The 16,074-nt window shown below is 33.6% G+C and overlaps 1 protein-coding gene across 2 annotated transcripts in view; it reads right to left on the bottom strand.

Annotated features, from left to right (window-relative positions):
• The window catches only part of LOC114049604 (serine/threonine-protein kinase MRCK alpha), a 410,500-nt gene that overhangs the window by 52,198 nt on the left and 342,228 nt on the right, over positions 1 to 16,074 (bottom strand). Inside the window, exons 22-24 of one of the 2 annotated variants that reach the window (XM_027870863.1) lie at positions 6,726 to 6,845; positions 4,369 to 4,449; positions 1,371 to 1,476 (exon numbers count right to left, since the gene is read on the bottom strand). In XM_027870863.1, the coding sequence (XP_027726664.1) occupies positions 1,371 to 1,476; positions 4,369 to 4,449; positions 6,726 to 6,845 (307 nt within the window). The remainder of the gene's footprint in view (positions 1 to 1,370; positions 1,477 to 4,368; positions 4,450 to 6,725; positions 6,846 to 16,074) is intronic. The other variant, XM_027870864.1, reaches the window with a different exon arrangement.

The raw sequence follows: 16,074 nt of genomic DNA, 5'->3' as shown, positions 1-16,074 counted from the left end.
AATCAAAGAAAGAAGATACACAAAGAGAATTCTTTTGTGTCTCATTGTGAACTACTACAAAAATGAACATTATTTTTAAATAATCCAGTATTCTGAGCTCTTTACCACAGATAGTGGGAACACAATACACTTCAAACTTGGGTAAGGTTTTTAATTGCTCATTCCTTTTTTGTTTTTAATTAAAAAAAAAATTCTGGGTCTTCCCATTTTGCCCAGGCTAGAAGTACAAGGACTACTCATGGGCCTGATCCTAATACTGATTGGCAGAACAGTTTTGACCTGCTCTGTTTTCAACTTGGGCAGGTATGCTCCTCCTTAGTGCACCTGGTGGCCTCCTGGCTCCTGAGTGCTCACCATATCAATACTGAATTTAGTGCTGATATTCAGTCAGCATTGCCCAATGTAGCTCAGAACTCATGAGCTCAAGATAGCCACCAGCCTCAGTCTCTCAGTAGTTAGAATTACAAACTCATGTACTACCACACTGGGCTTAATAGATAATTTCTAGTCTTTTCAGTAATGTACAATGTATAGAGTTGTGAAAGACTGAGCACATAGGTCCTTAATAAATATTTGTTAATTGACTGAATATTATAAGTAAAAGCTTAGGTCATAATTTATCTGAATTGGAACAGTTTAAAATGTCAGTAACAATTATTGTGGCTGTTATGTTGTGTCAATATCACTACAATGCGTAGGTAACATTTCAGGAAAGACAGGTGTTATAAAGTGTTGTCTGAAATATACTTTATAATATTATGAAATGAATAATTTTTCTTCTACTGAATTCTAGTATAATTTCAGAGATATTCCTAAGAGAAAAAAAATTGACCCTAAGGCAAATAAATTTTATCTAATGTCAAAGTGTTATTCACTGGACCTTGATAAGCAATGAAAAATCTCTAACATAAAATCATTTATAAAAATATTTTGTGGTATAGTGAAAAAAACTTAGTCCATCTGAATGTGTATTGCCCTTTTAAACATTGGTGAAATTACACTCAAAGGGTACATTAAAAAGATTAAAGGAAAATTTTCATTTTTTCTTCGTCACAAAAGCATGTGGCTTCTGAACTATGAATTCTTCCCATTAGTGTTAACGGGAAATGAAACGTAACTCTTAGAGAATTCTTAGTTGCCATGAACTATCTTTCTATTTTCCTAAGTAATACAAATAGGTTAAGACGGATATTTATTCAGCAAATTGCTATCATTGTTTCTAAAATGTCTTAATTGCAAAAGAAAAATGAAATAAATGCTTTAAGCAAAAATCATAACTTCAGGATTTTAGCAGAATAAAATTGTGTGAATAATACTCTCAACTAAAAATATGAATCTAAATTTCCATTTTTTTACCTCTCCATTCTTACCTTCACAAGCACAGCCCTGTCTTATCAAACCAACCATCAGAGATGTGCACTGATTACATTTGGTAGGAGTGTTAAACGATTTTACTACAAACTGGTGGGCCTTCGGCTACGAAACAAATGGATAAAAGCATATGTTGACAGTTATTCTGTGATAAGGTAATTGCATATTTTCTTACATTATAACCTTATATAGAAATGTATCCTTGGCATGCTCATCTACATGGGCAAGTCACTTAGTGTTCTAAGCAATTCTCCAAGACTAAAAGTTGCAGAAAAAGTGCCAACCTGCATTGGTGGGAGGAGTTTCCTCATCTGGAAGTTCCTTATTTATCAATGAAATCATAGGTCTAGTCCCTATCCCTATTATACCCTAGATACTGGGTCATATATTACTCATAGTATCCCACAAAAGTTGTGGATTCTTCTTTAATATGATCTTGGAAATTTAAAAAAGAATACTGAAAGTTTCAAAATTAAGGTTGTAAGTAAATTCTATTCTCTTCCTCAATAAAAGCAGTACAAAAGTAAGGAAGGTGTAGCTTTCCTCTTCTTTCCAGAGAAACTTCAATCTTGGGGCAGATGATAGTTTTAGAAAGGCAGTGGGAAAAAGGGGTAGGGGAAAGGGATAAATATTTATATAGAATCGATTATGTGCTAGGCACTGTGTTACGCATTTTTTTTTTAAACAGATAATTCTCGTTAGATCCTCACAACAACTCTGTGGTAGTATTATTAGCCCCATTTTACAGATGAGGAAACTAAGGCAAACAACAGTTAAGTGACTTGCCTAGGGTCACAGTTTTAGCAAGTGTCCAGGTCTTCCTGACTCTAGGCCTGGTGCTCCGCATACTGTGCCACCAGCTGCCTCCATGACAGGCACTAGCCTTGTGTCCCATTCACTCTAGATATCTCTCTTTATACTGAAAACTGCAGGAGATGGAACTAAAAGCATCCTTCAAACTGCCTTGTCCAAGCTGCTCATTTTTTTATTTTATTTTATTTTATTTTTTGTTTTTGCTTTTTTTAGTGAGGCAATTGGGGTTAAGTGACTTGCCCAGGGTCACATAGCTAGTTAAGTGTCAAGTGTCTGAGGCCAGATTTGAACTCAGGTCCTCCTGACTCCAAGGCTGGAGCTCTATGCACTGCACCACCTAGTTGCCCCCAAGCTGCTCATTTTAGAAACAAGAAAGCTGCAAGAGGGAGGAGGAGTGAGCTCAGTGAGGAAGTGACAAGGCAGGGACTACAACTTTTCTTTTTTCTGACTTTCAGCTTGGTGCCCTTTCCACAACAACACACTGCATTCAAATCCGTATCTGGGCCAAAGTTTGAGATGAATTTATAACTTGTTATTCAAGAGAATTAGTGGAAAGGATATCAGGCTACATAAGACATGGTTATGTCATGCTTATAGGCAAAAGTGAAAATGATAATCATATGAATAACAGAACTTTAGATATTTTTGTCCGGTTAACATCACAAATATCTTTCATTTTTATCCTTCATATCAAGCACATTACAATTGTTTACATCTTAAGTTAAGAAACTTGCTGAAAACCAAATTAACTTCTTTCAACTATCTAAATATTTTCTACATGCAATGTTTAAAGTGAATTTATATATTTATCAGAAACTGACTAAAACTTTAAAACCATCAATTAATCTGTCCAAAGAAAAATATTTCATTTTTTTTCACTTCTGTTAATGAGAAGGTGATGCGTCCTTGAAACAAAAGTAGTAGAGGAATAGGAATAAATAAGTTTGAACTACAAAACAATTGTGTGCAGTGCCCAAGAAATCACTTTACATACTCATTATTTTTAGGTCTACTTAAGCAAATAGAGCTCTAATTCAGAATTCTATGGTTGTGGGGAAAATTCAGACTATTTTGGCAGAGTACTCTTAAAATGAAGGTGCATAATGTATTTAAAGTTATTAGCGCTTCTGGAAAAGATACACTCTTCCATTTTACTGAACCCATAAGAAAATTATATAACACAATGAAAGATTTTGATTGTATCAATTATTCTATAACACAGCCTAATTTTTATACACTGGGAGTGGGTGCTATAGAAAAATACATACAGATAATTATTCAAGTTCCTTATTTCCTTCCTTTTGGTCATAACACTGATCTTTAATGTTTCTGCCAAATGGTGAACGGGAATCAAAAAATTAAAACAGGCCAACATGTCCACTGCTCAGTAGCTTCAATAAACAATATGATATCAGAGGTTATTAAAGCTAGGATAATTTATGTTTGAAAATGATACAGCATTTTAGTACTTCTGAGAAGAGGCTAAAACTTCCAAAATCAAGGTCAGAAAGAAGAATCTTTCTTCCATTTCAGGTACTCGTGGGCTTTAGATTCTCTATGAGTAAGAGTAAATAGGTAAGATTAGATCAATAGAACATTTAAGAGTAAGAAATTACTCCTTGTTTCCTCTTCTGGAACTTTAAAATTTTGCCATGGGTAATTATGATTTCATTGCTGACAAATATATACTTTATGGGATTTTGATTTTTAATCTACTTCCTTTGAAAATACTACAGAATTTCTTTATGGGTATTTGAAATGACCACGTCCTTCTCTCTCTCTTATATTAAACAAAACACAGCTATATTGAATAGAATGAAAAAAGAATAATCCACCACAAATTTTCAGTGAAATGTATATCTTTTTACTGCCAGCAGTGTATATTACCATAGGGTCAAGAGAGGTAAACTTAAACTAGCATTATTCTCTACAACAATATGTAGAAGTCTAAGACACTTTAAAACAACTTCAAAAAAACAGAAAACAAGCAACTCTTAATCCATTCTTTCCTATAACTTATGTATATGAAATTGTATTGTTTCAAAAGGACAGTCTGAATAGGTTTGCTAGGAGCTTTACTGTGCAGAACTGTAGGAAGACCAGCAGGAAAGATCACAGTAACTGTACAAGTTAAAAGAAATCTCTTTCCATTTTTTAAGAAAACAGGAAGTTTATGAATACTACCTTAGGTATGGAGATGCCAGATCCAATATATGCTGATCTCATTGTTGGTGTGTGAACTGAACGTGGAGGGTGGTCTGTAACCTGAATCCAAGAGAAAAAAGGAATATAAAGGTCTTGAGATATTTCAAACATCACTAGATTAAACCAAAGTAAACAAAGCTAAAAAACCTCAGGCAAGGCAAACTTTATACTAATGAGTATAACGAAAACTGAGTAAAACTCCAATTAATAAAATATATTTACACATTTAGGTTTATGCATGTACCTCCAAAATTCATAAATAAATTTGTTCATTTAGCAAAACTTGCTTAAATCTGGAAATATAAAAAAATTACTTGCAAAAGAAAAGACATAAAAATAAAACTGAAAAGACATTGAATGTAGTCTACATGAAGTGGAAGATAGTAATTTTTAGTTTTGGTTTGCACTTGATATTTTAAGCCTTAATGCTTTAAAAAAAGGCTCTTTAAGAGATAGACAGCTACAGCAATAACTGACATTTCAATAATCAACCTCTAAATCAAGAATTCTTAACCTTGCATTATTTTGTTAACTATTTCAATATAATTCCATTGTAATCCTATGCATTTAAAAAATTTAAAAATATGATTATGAGAAGGGACCCACAGCCTTCACCAGACCAAAGGGGTCCAGGACTCAAAAAAAGTTAAACTTTCTTGTTCTAAGTTGAGGCAAATAACTACTTGACTCACACATGAATAATGACTTCACAGGCTTGGCAATGGGTATAAAGATAAATGTAACCTAAAAACTTACTGGAATGATAAAAGAATTAGTTGACATTTGATAAAGGAATTAATATATTGATGGGAAAGTCTGTCACAAGCAGAGGAGTTAAATCAATATATGATCAGGGCTTTAAAATTATATAAGTTATCACGCACATTTCTTCATTATTTAGTTATACAAAATGCAAGACCTTTTTATTAGTAGTGGGGTGGGTAATGTCCTTGAACAGAAGGAGCTAATGATTTTCTTGTCTGCTACGTGGGTGGACAGGGTGTTTGAAACAGAGGCTGCTTATTAAGTGGTGGATATAGAAGTCAAGAGATATGAGGAAGGGCCTCTGGCTTGGATAGCAAGGTGAGAAGGAAGCTGACAGAAGGAAATAGGTAATGATTATAAGAGGTCCAGGCTAGTTAGAGAGAATATTGAATTCTTAAGAAAAAACAGATCACATTTTTTTGCCTTTGTTATTGTACACTCCAGCAGATGAAAAAGTTGGTATGTTTGTAGGCTGAAAAATGGAATTGTGGATCTCCTCAAGCTGACACCTTCTATTCTGGAGTTAACCTCAATTTAGTTTCAATTGGTTTTAATCAGAAACTATCTGGGGAAATATTTTGAACCCAGATCAGAATTTAATATATAAAAAGCTGAAAGTGGGACACTACATTAATTATAGAAATACGTAAAACACTAGTGAAAAAATATGCTAACATTATAAGCCAAATAACAGAAACCCTGGATTATTTATTGTTTTACAAAGCTTTCACAAAACCTTTATTAAGGTTATGTATCAGGGCTAAGGCATGGCTACAATACATATATTGTATAGTTTCCCAAATTTATTCTTTTCTTACTAGAACTCTAAATCCAACCCTGGAACCACAGAATAAAATCCTACTTGAATTAGCAAGAGAAGACAGGAGAGGATTAAGATAAGCAAGTGATAGGTGCATCTTTCAGTTTCAGTAACATAGACAAAGGTGTGACCTATGCTTTTTTTTTTTTAACTTATTAAAGAATTGATTTTAGTAAAAAGAGTCAACTGGCTGGCTCAATAAAACCCTCTAGTCACATCAGGAACTACTGCAGCTGTTTTCTGCATTACTGGAACAAGGACAAGAAACAGATTCATGTTGGTTGACTATTCTAGTCAGAAATGAGTACTTTATAGCCGGGAGTGACTTGGTAACTGCATTTAAAAGACTTAATTATATGCACGATTGAGTTCGAGCTGAAATTTCAAAAGTTAAAACGAAAGTGTGAAAATTTCACTTGAGAATCATACTATATAGCACTGGTATCTGATGAATGTTCCTACCAACTTCCTCAATTTTTCATCCTGTCACACGTAATATTGCTAAACTATGGTTAGTTAAAATACAGCTGATTTGGGAGGATTTGTCTTGAGGGGCAATTACCTTATTTGATTTTTCCCACCTATCTGTACAAGTGATAATTATATTAGACTACAAAGTCTAAATGTCTTTGCTGTGCTATATAGCATAGGTAAAATAAAGAGATAAACTTCACTTTTTTGTAATGGGATTGATTTACTGTTTCTGGTCACAAGTTAAAGGTCAGGGAGCAGAACAGCCCCAGAGAGGTACCTCAATTGGTTCAATGTCACTAGCTGTGGAAGGAGACCTGGACCTTGACTGGAGGTGAGACTTGACCTCCTCATCCCGTGAAGTAGGGTTAGACAACGTAAAGTTCTCAACTGAATCAATCTAGGAAAACAAGTCAGGGGGAAAAAAAAACCCAAGAAGTCACTTTTAACAATTCATTGCTCTTAGCAATATTAAGTCATGATCATGATAGTGTTTCTTAAGAAATGACAACAAAACTATAAGTTTAGTATTTGTTAGGGATGTTTCAGAAAATATAACCATAACTCTAAATTTGTAATAAATAAGCATGTGAAGTCCACCAGTTGAGCAGGTGGTTTTGCAACTGGTACCACTGATTTTTTAGTTTCAGTATTACTACTGCATTGTCTATATGGATATCCCACATAGAATTTTTGCTGACACCTAAAGGAATTTAGCTTATGAACAAATGCAGAATATGTAATAAAGAAATGCACTGAAAATTGGATACTGTACTACATCTTAAACACAGAAACCCAACCAACATCTCTGGTGGCTCCTAGTTCAAACAGTGTTCATTCTGTAGCAGCAGAATTGTTGGCACTGGTAGCAAAAGATGCATTACTTAAGAACTTTAGCAAATGACAATAATGCTTTGGGTTGAAGCTCAGTGTATAAAACCCTCTAGGGGATAAATTTATATTATGATTTTTATGGTTTACTTATTTTTTCAACTTATCAGGAATAAATTCAAAAAATGAAAATTACATATTTACATAATAAAGATTAATTTTAGGGCAGTCTCTTATGACGATAAAAGAACCTGAAAGAATGAAAATTGATTGATCTAGGGTTGAGCGATAAATATGATTAATGAAGTCTAAAGCAAAATGCTATACCTGAGATTTGTAAACTTTTTCAATTCACGTCTCTGCCTTTAGCTAAAAGCAACTTAAAAGCAAGCTTCAACTTATGTGTAGATCTTTTTTTGAACACTGGAATATATTTTTCTTTAGATGATTTTTGTGACGTACTTTAACATCACTATGTCCAAAGCATAACATATAGGTAATGCCCGATTATCTACACTGACACACATAGTAGTGTGAATAACAAAAACATGCTTTGAAATTGATTTTTGGTACTTTGAGTATGGTGTTGCTGACATCCCAGAAAGTCACATTAATTCAAAATAACTGCGCCAAATTATGAAGACCTTTGAGGACCTTTACTAAAGTCCTACTCTGATATCTCAGCCTGGTGTGGTGATCCTGTGTTTTCAAAGGCACTGAAATCAAAAGATAAACTCTATCAAGTCCCTTACTAAATTGAAAAGATTTTGGGTACACGCCTAGTCACAATACCTAAGTCTAAAATCAAAGGACTAGTCTAGCAAATTTTGTTTTTTGTCCAGGCAGTGGGGTTAAGTGACTTGCCCAAGGTCACACTGCTAGTAAGTGTTGTGTGTCTGAGGCTGGATTTGAACTCAGGTCCTCCTGACTTCAGGACCAGTGCTCTATCCACTGTACCACCTAGCTGCCCCCATAGTCTAGCAAATTTCAAAGAGGCTCCCTACCAGATTAGTCCAAGAGTGATGATTTTTTTGGTCAAGACAATTCTCAAAGACCTTATAATAAGTCATTTAAGAGCTGCAATTTGCGTCAGAGAAGGGAATACCAACACAAATGAAATCACCAGTTGTTCAAATACTGAGGTATGAAGATACCTTTAAGAAACTACAATGTCTTCCCATCACTTATTGAATCAATTCTTTAATCCAGGGCTCCAACTCCTCTACAAATTATCTTCCCTCTGCTTCCTGATCCTTCTCCAGACTTTTCTCTTTCCTCTACTAATATTCTTTTATACTATGTAGGCTGGTCTCCTTACTGCTATTTTTTTTTTTTTTTACCTCTTTTATGCTAAAGTATGTACATCACTTCCTTAAGACACTATCTGATCTTCTCTAACAGTACATCCCTAATAACAATTTGCACTAACTTCCCTCGCTCTTTGTTAGCTATGCTGTTTTTTTTTTAAAATTTCCTTATATTCTCCAGTTATTACTTGTATATTTGTCTTGTCTTCCCAATTACAATGCGACATCTTTTTTTGAAACATTTTTTTTTTCTTTTTTAAGGCAATTGGGGTTAAGTGACTTGCCCAGGGTCACACAGTTAGTAAGTGTCAAGTGTTTGGTCTAAGGCCAGATTTGAACTCAGGACCTCCTGACTTCAGGGCTGGTGCTCTCTCTACTGCACCACCTAGTTGCCCCACAATGCAACATCTTAAAGACAAAAGCCATCTTTTTTCAATATTCCTCACATGATCTAGTACAATGCAATTCAGAGAGTAATTGCTTAACCAAAGTCTGTTGAATAAATTAATAATTTGGAAGCTACTCAACTTCCAGATTCTATAAACTATTCAATCTTCTCATTCCCTAACTACATGGCTTGTGATGAAGTACATTCAATTTAATACAACAAATACATATTAAGCTGCCAGAGCTATAGTCTTGCAAACTGGACCTCAAGAGACCTAGTCTGTAAGTAGCTAAGTGGCTCAGGTCTAAACCTCTTGGGATCATACTTCTTCAACCAAATCATTTTTTTCATTCTACTGTTGATGGTGCTCCTGCTCCATCTTCCAAATGGACTTCTACAGACTATGCTGGAGAGGAGCTAAGTCATGTAGTTTATGGTCCAGTTCCCTTGGACCATGCATGCATGTTCATTTTCATTCCAGCTGTTTTTCTCCCTCTTGCCTATATGATATCTTAATCTTTTTATTTCCTAATCTGAAAATGGTAGTCAAATCAACATTGCACTACTGTACCACTCCAAAGAATTCCCAAATTAAAACAACCTTTCCTGGCCACCATCTCATAAGGTATTATCTACCCCTATGAGAATGTAAATTCCCTGAAGGCAGGGATTGCCACCCTTTCCTATTTTTATTCCCAGAGCACTTAATAAATGCTTCTTAATTCATTCATTCAACACCTTTCAGAAGAATAAAAAACTGGAATTCAAATTTAAACCTAACAGCTTCTTTCTGGATCATACATTTGTTGGAGGTGGGCAATAAAGAGACTTTATAATTACTAAAGGGATTTTCTTGGTGGAAAACATGGATTGGAAGCAGAGCCAAATCTAATAAAATGAAATTTTATAGGAATCAATTTTATAGCAATGTCTTATACCTGCATTCAAAAATAACAACTTCCCAAGTACAAGATGTGGTTAGACAGTTGTTTACTTTAGAAAAAGATTAAGAGGTACCAAAAGGTCAATGTGTCTATTGTGCAATATGGCAGACAAGAAATGTTATGCAATCTTATGCTACGTTAAGGAACGCCTAGTATCTAGGACTTGGGAGGTGATAGTTCTGATAGTCTTTATCATGGTCAGATGACATCTGGAGTACTGTGTTTGGTTCTGGGCACCACATTTGAGGAAGGATATTGATGAGCTATTGAGTATACAGAATAAGGAGATGAAGATGTGAAGGACATCAAATTCACATTATATGAGAGCCAACTAAAAGAAATGAGGGCGTTTAGTCTTCAAAAAAGAAGTCATGTGTGCAGGGGAAATGTGATAATTATTTACAAGTTTTTGAAAGACTATAATGTAGAAGAAGAATTAGACTTTTGCTTGCTCTCAGAAGAAAAGAACTAAGAGTAATGGAGGAAGGTACAGAGGTAAATTTAGTTCAATTAAAAAGAGTCAATTTCTTAATAACTAGACTAGAGCTATCCAAAAGTGGAATGGGATGCCTTACAAGGCTACAGGTTCCTCTTCCTTGTAGTTTTCAAACAAAGGATGAGTGACTACTTGTTGGGGGTGTTATTTAAAGCCAGGCATAGCTTAAGGCTAGGTGGCTTTTGAGGCACCTTCAAACAGAGATTCTGAGAGGGAGAAATAATCTTATAATTATTAAACTGAAAATGGAGAGGAATGCAGAAATGCATCTTTACACAATACCAAGGCAACTAAAAGATAAGACACAGGAAGAATCAGTGGGAAAGCCAAGGAATTCATAGAAGCCAATATTCAAAGAGGAGAAGTAACAACACTCAAGGCCTCAGACACTGTTCTACAAATACAAAGAAGAAGGTTAAAGACCAAAGTAAACCAGAGACCTTGATACAAGAAAGTAAACTAAGCCTCATAGGTATCACTAAGACTTGTAGGGAATATGACTTGTGAATAAAACACAGCAATATTTTAGAATATTTTTTCAAATATTAGAATATTTTAATATTTTATATCAATTAATAGAATATTTTTCAAAATGTTATAAAAGGATACATTAGGATAATATCACATACCAGAGTAAGATATATTCAGTAATATTCTGATGGGATTTTACAACAAACAACCTGATTAAAAGACGAAAGAGATTATAAGTTGGGGAAATATCATAAACCCAGCATGAAGATATCAGTGATGTGGAACTTCCTTGGTATTCTTCTTCCTACAAGGAGCTACTATTTTTCTGTAGTACCCCAGTTAGTGAATGGGCCTACTTGCTCTCTTACTTTGCTAAAAACAGAGGAACTTACCTCATAAGCATTATGACTTTTCTTCCTATTTTAATACTATCCTATGAATTACTGGCAAAGGCTCTCATTTATCATCTCATTCCAGGACTATGGCAATAGGCTTCTGGTTAAACCTCTTGCCTCCAGTAGATTCCCCAATTCCAGTCCATTTTCCATTCAGTTGTCAAATTAGTCTTTACAAATTACAGGTCTGACCATGTCATCTCCTTATTCAATCAACTCCACAGGCTTACTATTACTTCCAGGATCAAATATAAAATCACTTTTAAAGCCTTACACTCTGCAAATACTTTATATACCCATGTACTCTACAATCCAGTGACATTGGCTTCCTTACTGTTCCTCCCACAAAACATTCTGTCTCCAGACTCTGGGTATTTTGAATGGCCAGTCATATAGTTCCTATTCATCTCTATCCCCTGGCTTCCCTCAAGTCACAGCTAAAGTCCTACTTTCTGCAAGAAGTCTTTTCCAGTTCTCCTAGTCACTTCCCTCTGAGAACATACCCAATTTCAACTGTATACATCTTATTGGTACAAAGTTGTTAGCACGTCATCTCCTCAATTAGACTGTGAAGTCCCTGAAAAAAGGGGATTTTTTTTTTTTTTTTTGAGGGGAGAGCTTTTTTTTTGTATCCTCAGTCCTTAGCACAGTGCTTTTGGTATGTAATTAATAAATGTTTCTTGACTTGACATGAAAGAAGGCCAAAGAGGGGTATGGGAAACTTTTAAGCATGAGATTCTGAAAAGACAAGCATAAATGAATCCAATGAAGAGGTAAGGGGGAGCTGACTAAAGAGATCAATGAGTCATACAAGGAGCTCATAAACCCATACAGCTTTTTTAAAGACGGATACAAAAGACAGATGAAATAAGTAACCGATGATGAATTTTTAGAATGAGTATGTCACTCCTGTGATACTAATGCAAGGAGTGCTAAAATAAGCTGAGGCTGTCAATCACTGCTTAAGACAACCATAAAGTTTTTTGAGGTATGTTAGAGGAGGAAGATTAAAGAAGAAATAGGAATGCTATACAGGTAGATGGAATAATGAAAATATATGATACAAGCTATACAATTTAATTCTTCTTTTCATCTGTTTTCCCCTTTAATAAGAATGATCTTTGGACTGTGAAGGACAAAACAAAAATGTTTGTTAGGGAATAGTAACCTAATATAAGTAGTAAAGCATCCAGCTTCCCTTCGTGTGTCCAAGTTAATATTAGGCCAAGATGAGTTATGTTTTAAGATAATCAATAAGCTGGTAGATCATCCTTGGTTTTTGTTATCCTTTCTTATATCTTCTGCATCTGTCTTTAAAAAATCTATATGGATTTATGAGTTTATGAGTAAGGGTTTATCCTTCTGTGATTACTGAGGCATCTAAGGGGTGTAGTGCATAGAGGATTTTTTTTTTTTACCTTATTATATAGCAGACTGCATAGAGACTGGCCTGGAAACCAGGAAGGCCTGGTTTCAAGACCCTCATAATACAAGCTATGTGAACCTGGACAAATCACTTAAACTCTCAGTTATCCACTAGCCAAAATCCTGAAAAATAGTAGGAAAAGCAAAAAGTATAGCTAATCCAAGCTGAATAATCATGTCTTCAATAATACCAGTAATTCTGAGGCAGAATCCTCTTCATAAATGTCTTAAGTAACATTAGACATATAGGACCCACAGTTCTAGAGCAGAACAGTCCCAAGCAAGGTGATTCTCTCATTTGACAGGAAAAAAACAAGGCCAAAGAGGTTAGTGACTTGCACGAGGCCACATTTGTACAAAATAGCAGAGTAAAGATTAACACATTAGTACAGAAGCTAATTTTTAAAGGGTACCAAAAATATGAAATACTACAACTCTGACCCTTGCTATTCTAGTAGCTCCCTGTGGTATGATGACACTATAGCTGCAATCAACATATTAAACATCCTCTGTGTTAGTGAGAATCTAGGGAAAGGAAAAATACTACTGCAATTTAATTCATGATTACATACATCCGCAACTCCTGAAGAGCTATAGAGTTAAAAAAAAATAAAAAATATTTCGTGATCTGCATGTGGTATTACTGCTATCTGAATAGGAACAAAAGTTCTGAAAACTCATTTGTCTATTGACTAGTTTTTAGTCATCAATAAAAATGACAGAAAAGAGTCACAAAGATAGATTCACATTAGATATGAAATGAACTCAGTGTCAAAACTCAGTGTCAAAGATAACTCAGTGTCAAAACTATTAAGATTACTACATCAACACTATTATAGTAATATTAAAAACTAAATACTAGGTTTTAAGTTTTGTATAATAAGACAATTCAGATCAAAGTTTAAGTTCAAAGTTCAAGCTTATTTTTAATTTCTTTTTTGTAAGTGAAACTCAATTATTTTCCAAGAATAAAAAGAAACTACCAAAAAGTAAGTATGAATATTTCTAACTTTTATGATGGTTTAGATAAATGATGAAATCAAATTCAGAATATTAGCTAAACAGATATGGACATTTTGAAACACTACCTTACAGACTAAAAAAAAAAAAATGAACCATTAAATATATACTTGAAATTCAGGAAGAGTAGCCCCAAAAGCTCATCTCCCATAAAAAAGTGTGAAAGACAACTGCAGAAATAAACTTGCAATGAAAAAATTATTTGGGAAATTATCCTTTTATTTTCTATACATATAATTCATGTAATTGGGACTGACAAAATTACTTCATTAGATTTTGCTGTATTTACATTTTTCAGAATATTTACTGTTTAAAAAAATACCCCATAGATGATTTAGCATGAAATACTTAAAGAAATTAGGTAATGAATCAGTTGTAATAAGGTAATAAAGCAACTGATTAATGGAAAGTTATCCTCCTTTTTAAAAGTACCTTTATAAGTATCCAAAACAATGGTCCTTGAAAATATAATCATTATTAGCATTTAAGTTAATCAAACAAAAACAATATGTCCCACATCCTAAGGGAAAAAATTATAATCATTTGTACAAGCAATAAATTGAATCGATGATGTAATAAGTTAATAAGTGTGAAGGTTCATCATCAATAGAAGTAACTTAAAGGATTCTAATAGAGAAAGAAATAGTAAAAAGGGAAATGTGATGAAATGTAATGGTATTAAAAAGATAATGAGTAGTAAACTACTACTAATTAATGCAAGAGATTTCAAGGAAAGAGATACTGAAAATTAATTCTAACCTAACCAAGTCAATTTGAGATTTCTAAGACTTAATCAATTAAGAGTAAGGAAAAAATACCTTAATTAAAAGCCAAAATGATGGTTATTTTTCCTGAGTAGAGATATATTTTAAGACGTATGATATCAGCTGAATAAGTTGTGCTTTATCAATGTAATGAACTACTATTGCGCTATAAGAAAAGATGAGCAGGCAGACTTCAGAAAAACCTAGAAAGACTTATGAAAAATAAACTGATGCTGATGAAGTGAGCAGAACCAGGAGAATGTTGTACACAGTAACAGCCACATTGTTTGGTGACTAACTCTGACTAACTTTGATAGACTTAGCTCTTCTCAGCAATGTAAGGTTCTAAGACAACTCCAAAAGACTTATGGTGGAAAATGCTATCCACATCAGGAAAAAGAACTATGGAGTCTGAATGCAGATTGAAGCATACTATTTGCTCTTTTTTTTTCCTTCTGTTTTGTTTTGTTTCTTCTTTCTTGTGGTCCCTCATATTGGTTCTAATTCTTCTTTACAACATGACTAACGTGGAAATATGTTAAAAAAAAAAAGTATGATATCTAAATGACAATTTTCAGAACCAGTTAATGAAGGACATTAGAAAGGGCTCCAAATGGGATTTTATTATTTTTATTTCATCAATTAAGAAATTGATTCCACTGTCTTTCTGCCACTGGATGAGAGTCATCTAGGAATTCACCAAATTCTTTTTGTTTATTGGGAGTTTTTACTTACTGATCCTCAGAATTTAAGAATATAACAACAAAATATAAATGTACCTTCATATTTAAATCACTGTCTGATTTTTAGATAACAAACATTAAGAATTTATTACATTATATAGTTTAGCTCCTTGTAAATAATACTCATGATTAAAACCAGTCATCTGGAATATATAGCTTTTTTCTATCAGAAAAATAATTTAAGTGGAGAACAAATACAAATATAGAGATATTTAAAATACATCTAATTTTAAGAATTTTTATACAAGTGCTCTGATATATTTTATTGTACAACACTTATCATCTTTAACAAAAACAATGCTTTTTCATCTATTTTCATCTGTTGCTATTACTTTTAATACACATTATATTTACAAAACTCTTAAATTAATAGATTAAGACAAAGCCCCCTTTTCAATACAACCATTTTTTCCACATTTAATTTTGAAGCCTTTTGGAAATTACTGGCAGTAACTATCATTTTAAAAATGCTCAAATATTCCAGAAGCTAGTTTTAACCTTAAGTGACATCTGAAATTATTTTTTTCAATAGATCCCTTCGTATAGTTACAAAAGGAATACTGACTATTTTCATAATAGCAACTGGGAAGCTGTAACTTTCTTCAATAACCAGTTACAAATCAGTCTCGATTATGAACAGTTGTTGAGATCCAACAATCTAACTTTTGTTTCTCTTCATGAAAATCTGTTTTAATGTCTAGTCTCATTTTTGAATGTTCTAGGATAACAGCAAAGAAAATAATCTCTTTTCCTCCTACCTGCAATGTAAATAAACTATGAAGGAACATACTCAAAAGATAAACTCTTAAAAGCAAAGAAACCATATTAAGATTTTCTCTTTTTGT

Source organism: Vombatus ursinus, unplaced genomic scaffold (assembly GCF_900497805.2).
Source record: "Vombatus ursinus unplaced genomic scaffold, bare-nosed wombat genome assembly UNPS02014798.1, whole genome shotgun sequence".
Classification (NCBI taxonomy): domain Eukaryota; kingdom Metazoa; phylum Chordata; class Mammalia; order Diprotodontia; family Vombatidae; genus Vombatus; species Vombatus ursinus.
The sequence above is the reverse complement of the archived record's forward strand: the minus strand, read 5'-3'. Positions and strand labels throughout refer to the sequence as shown.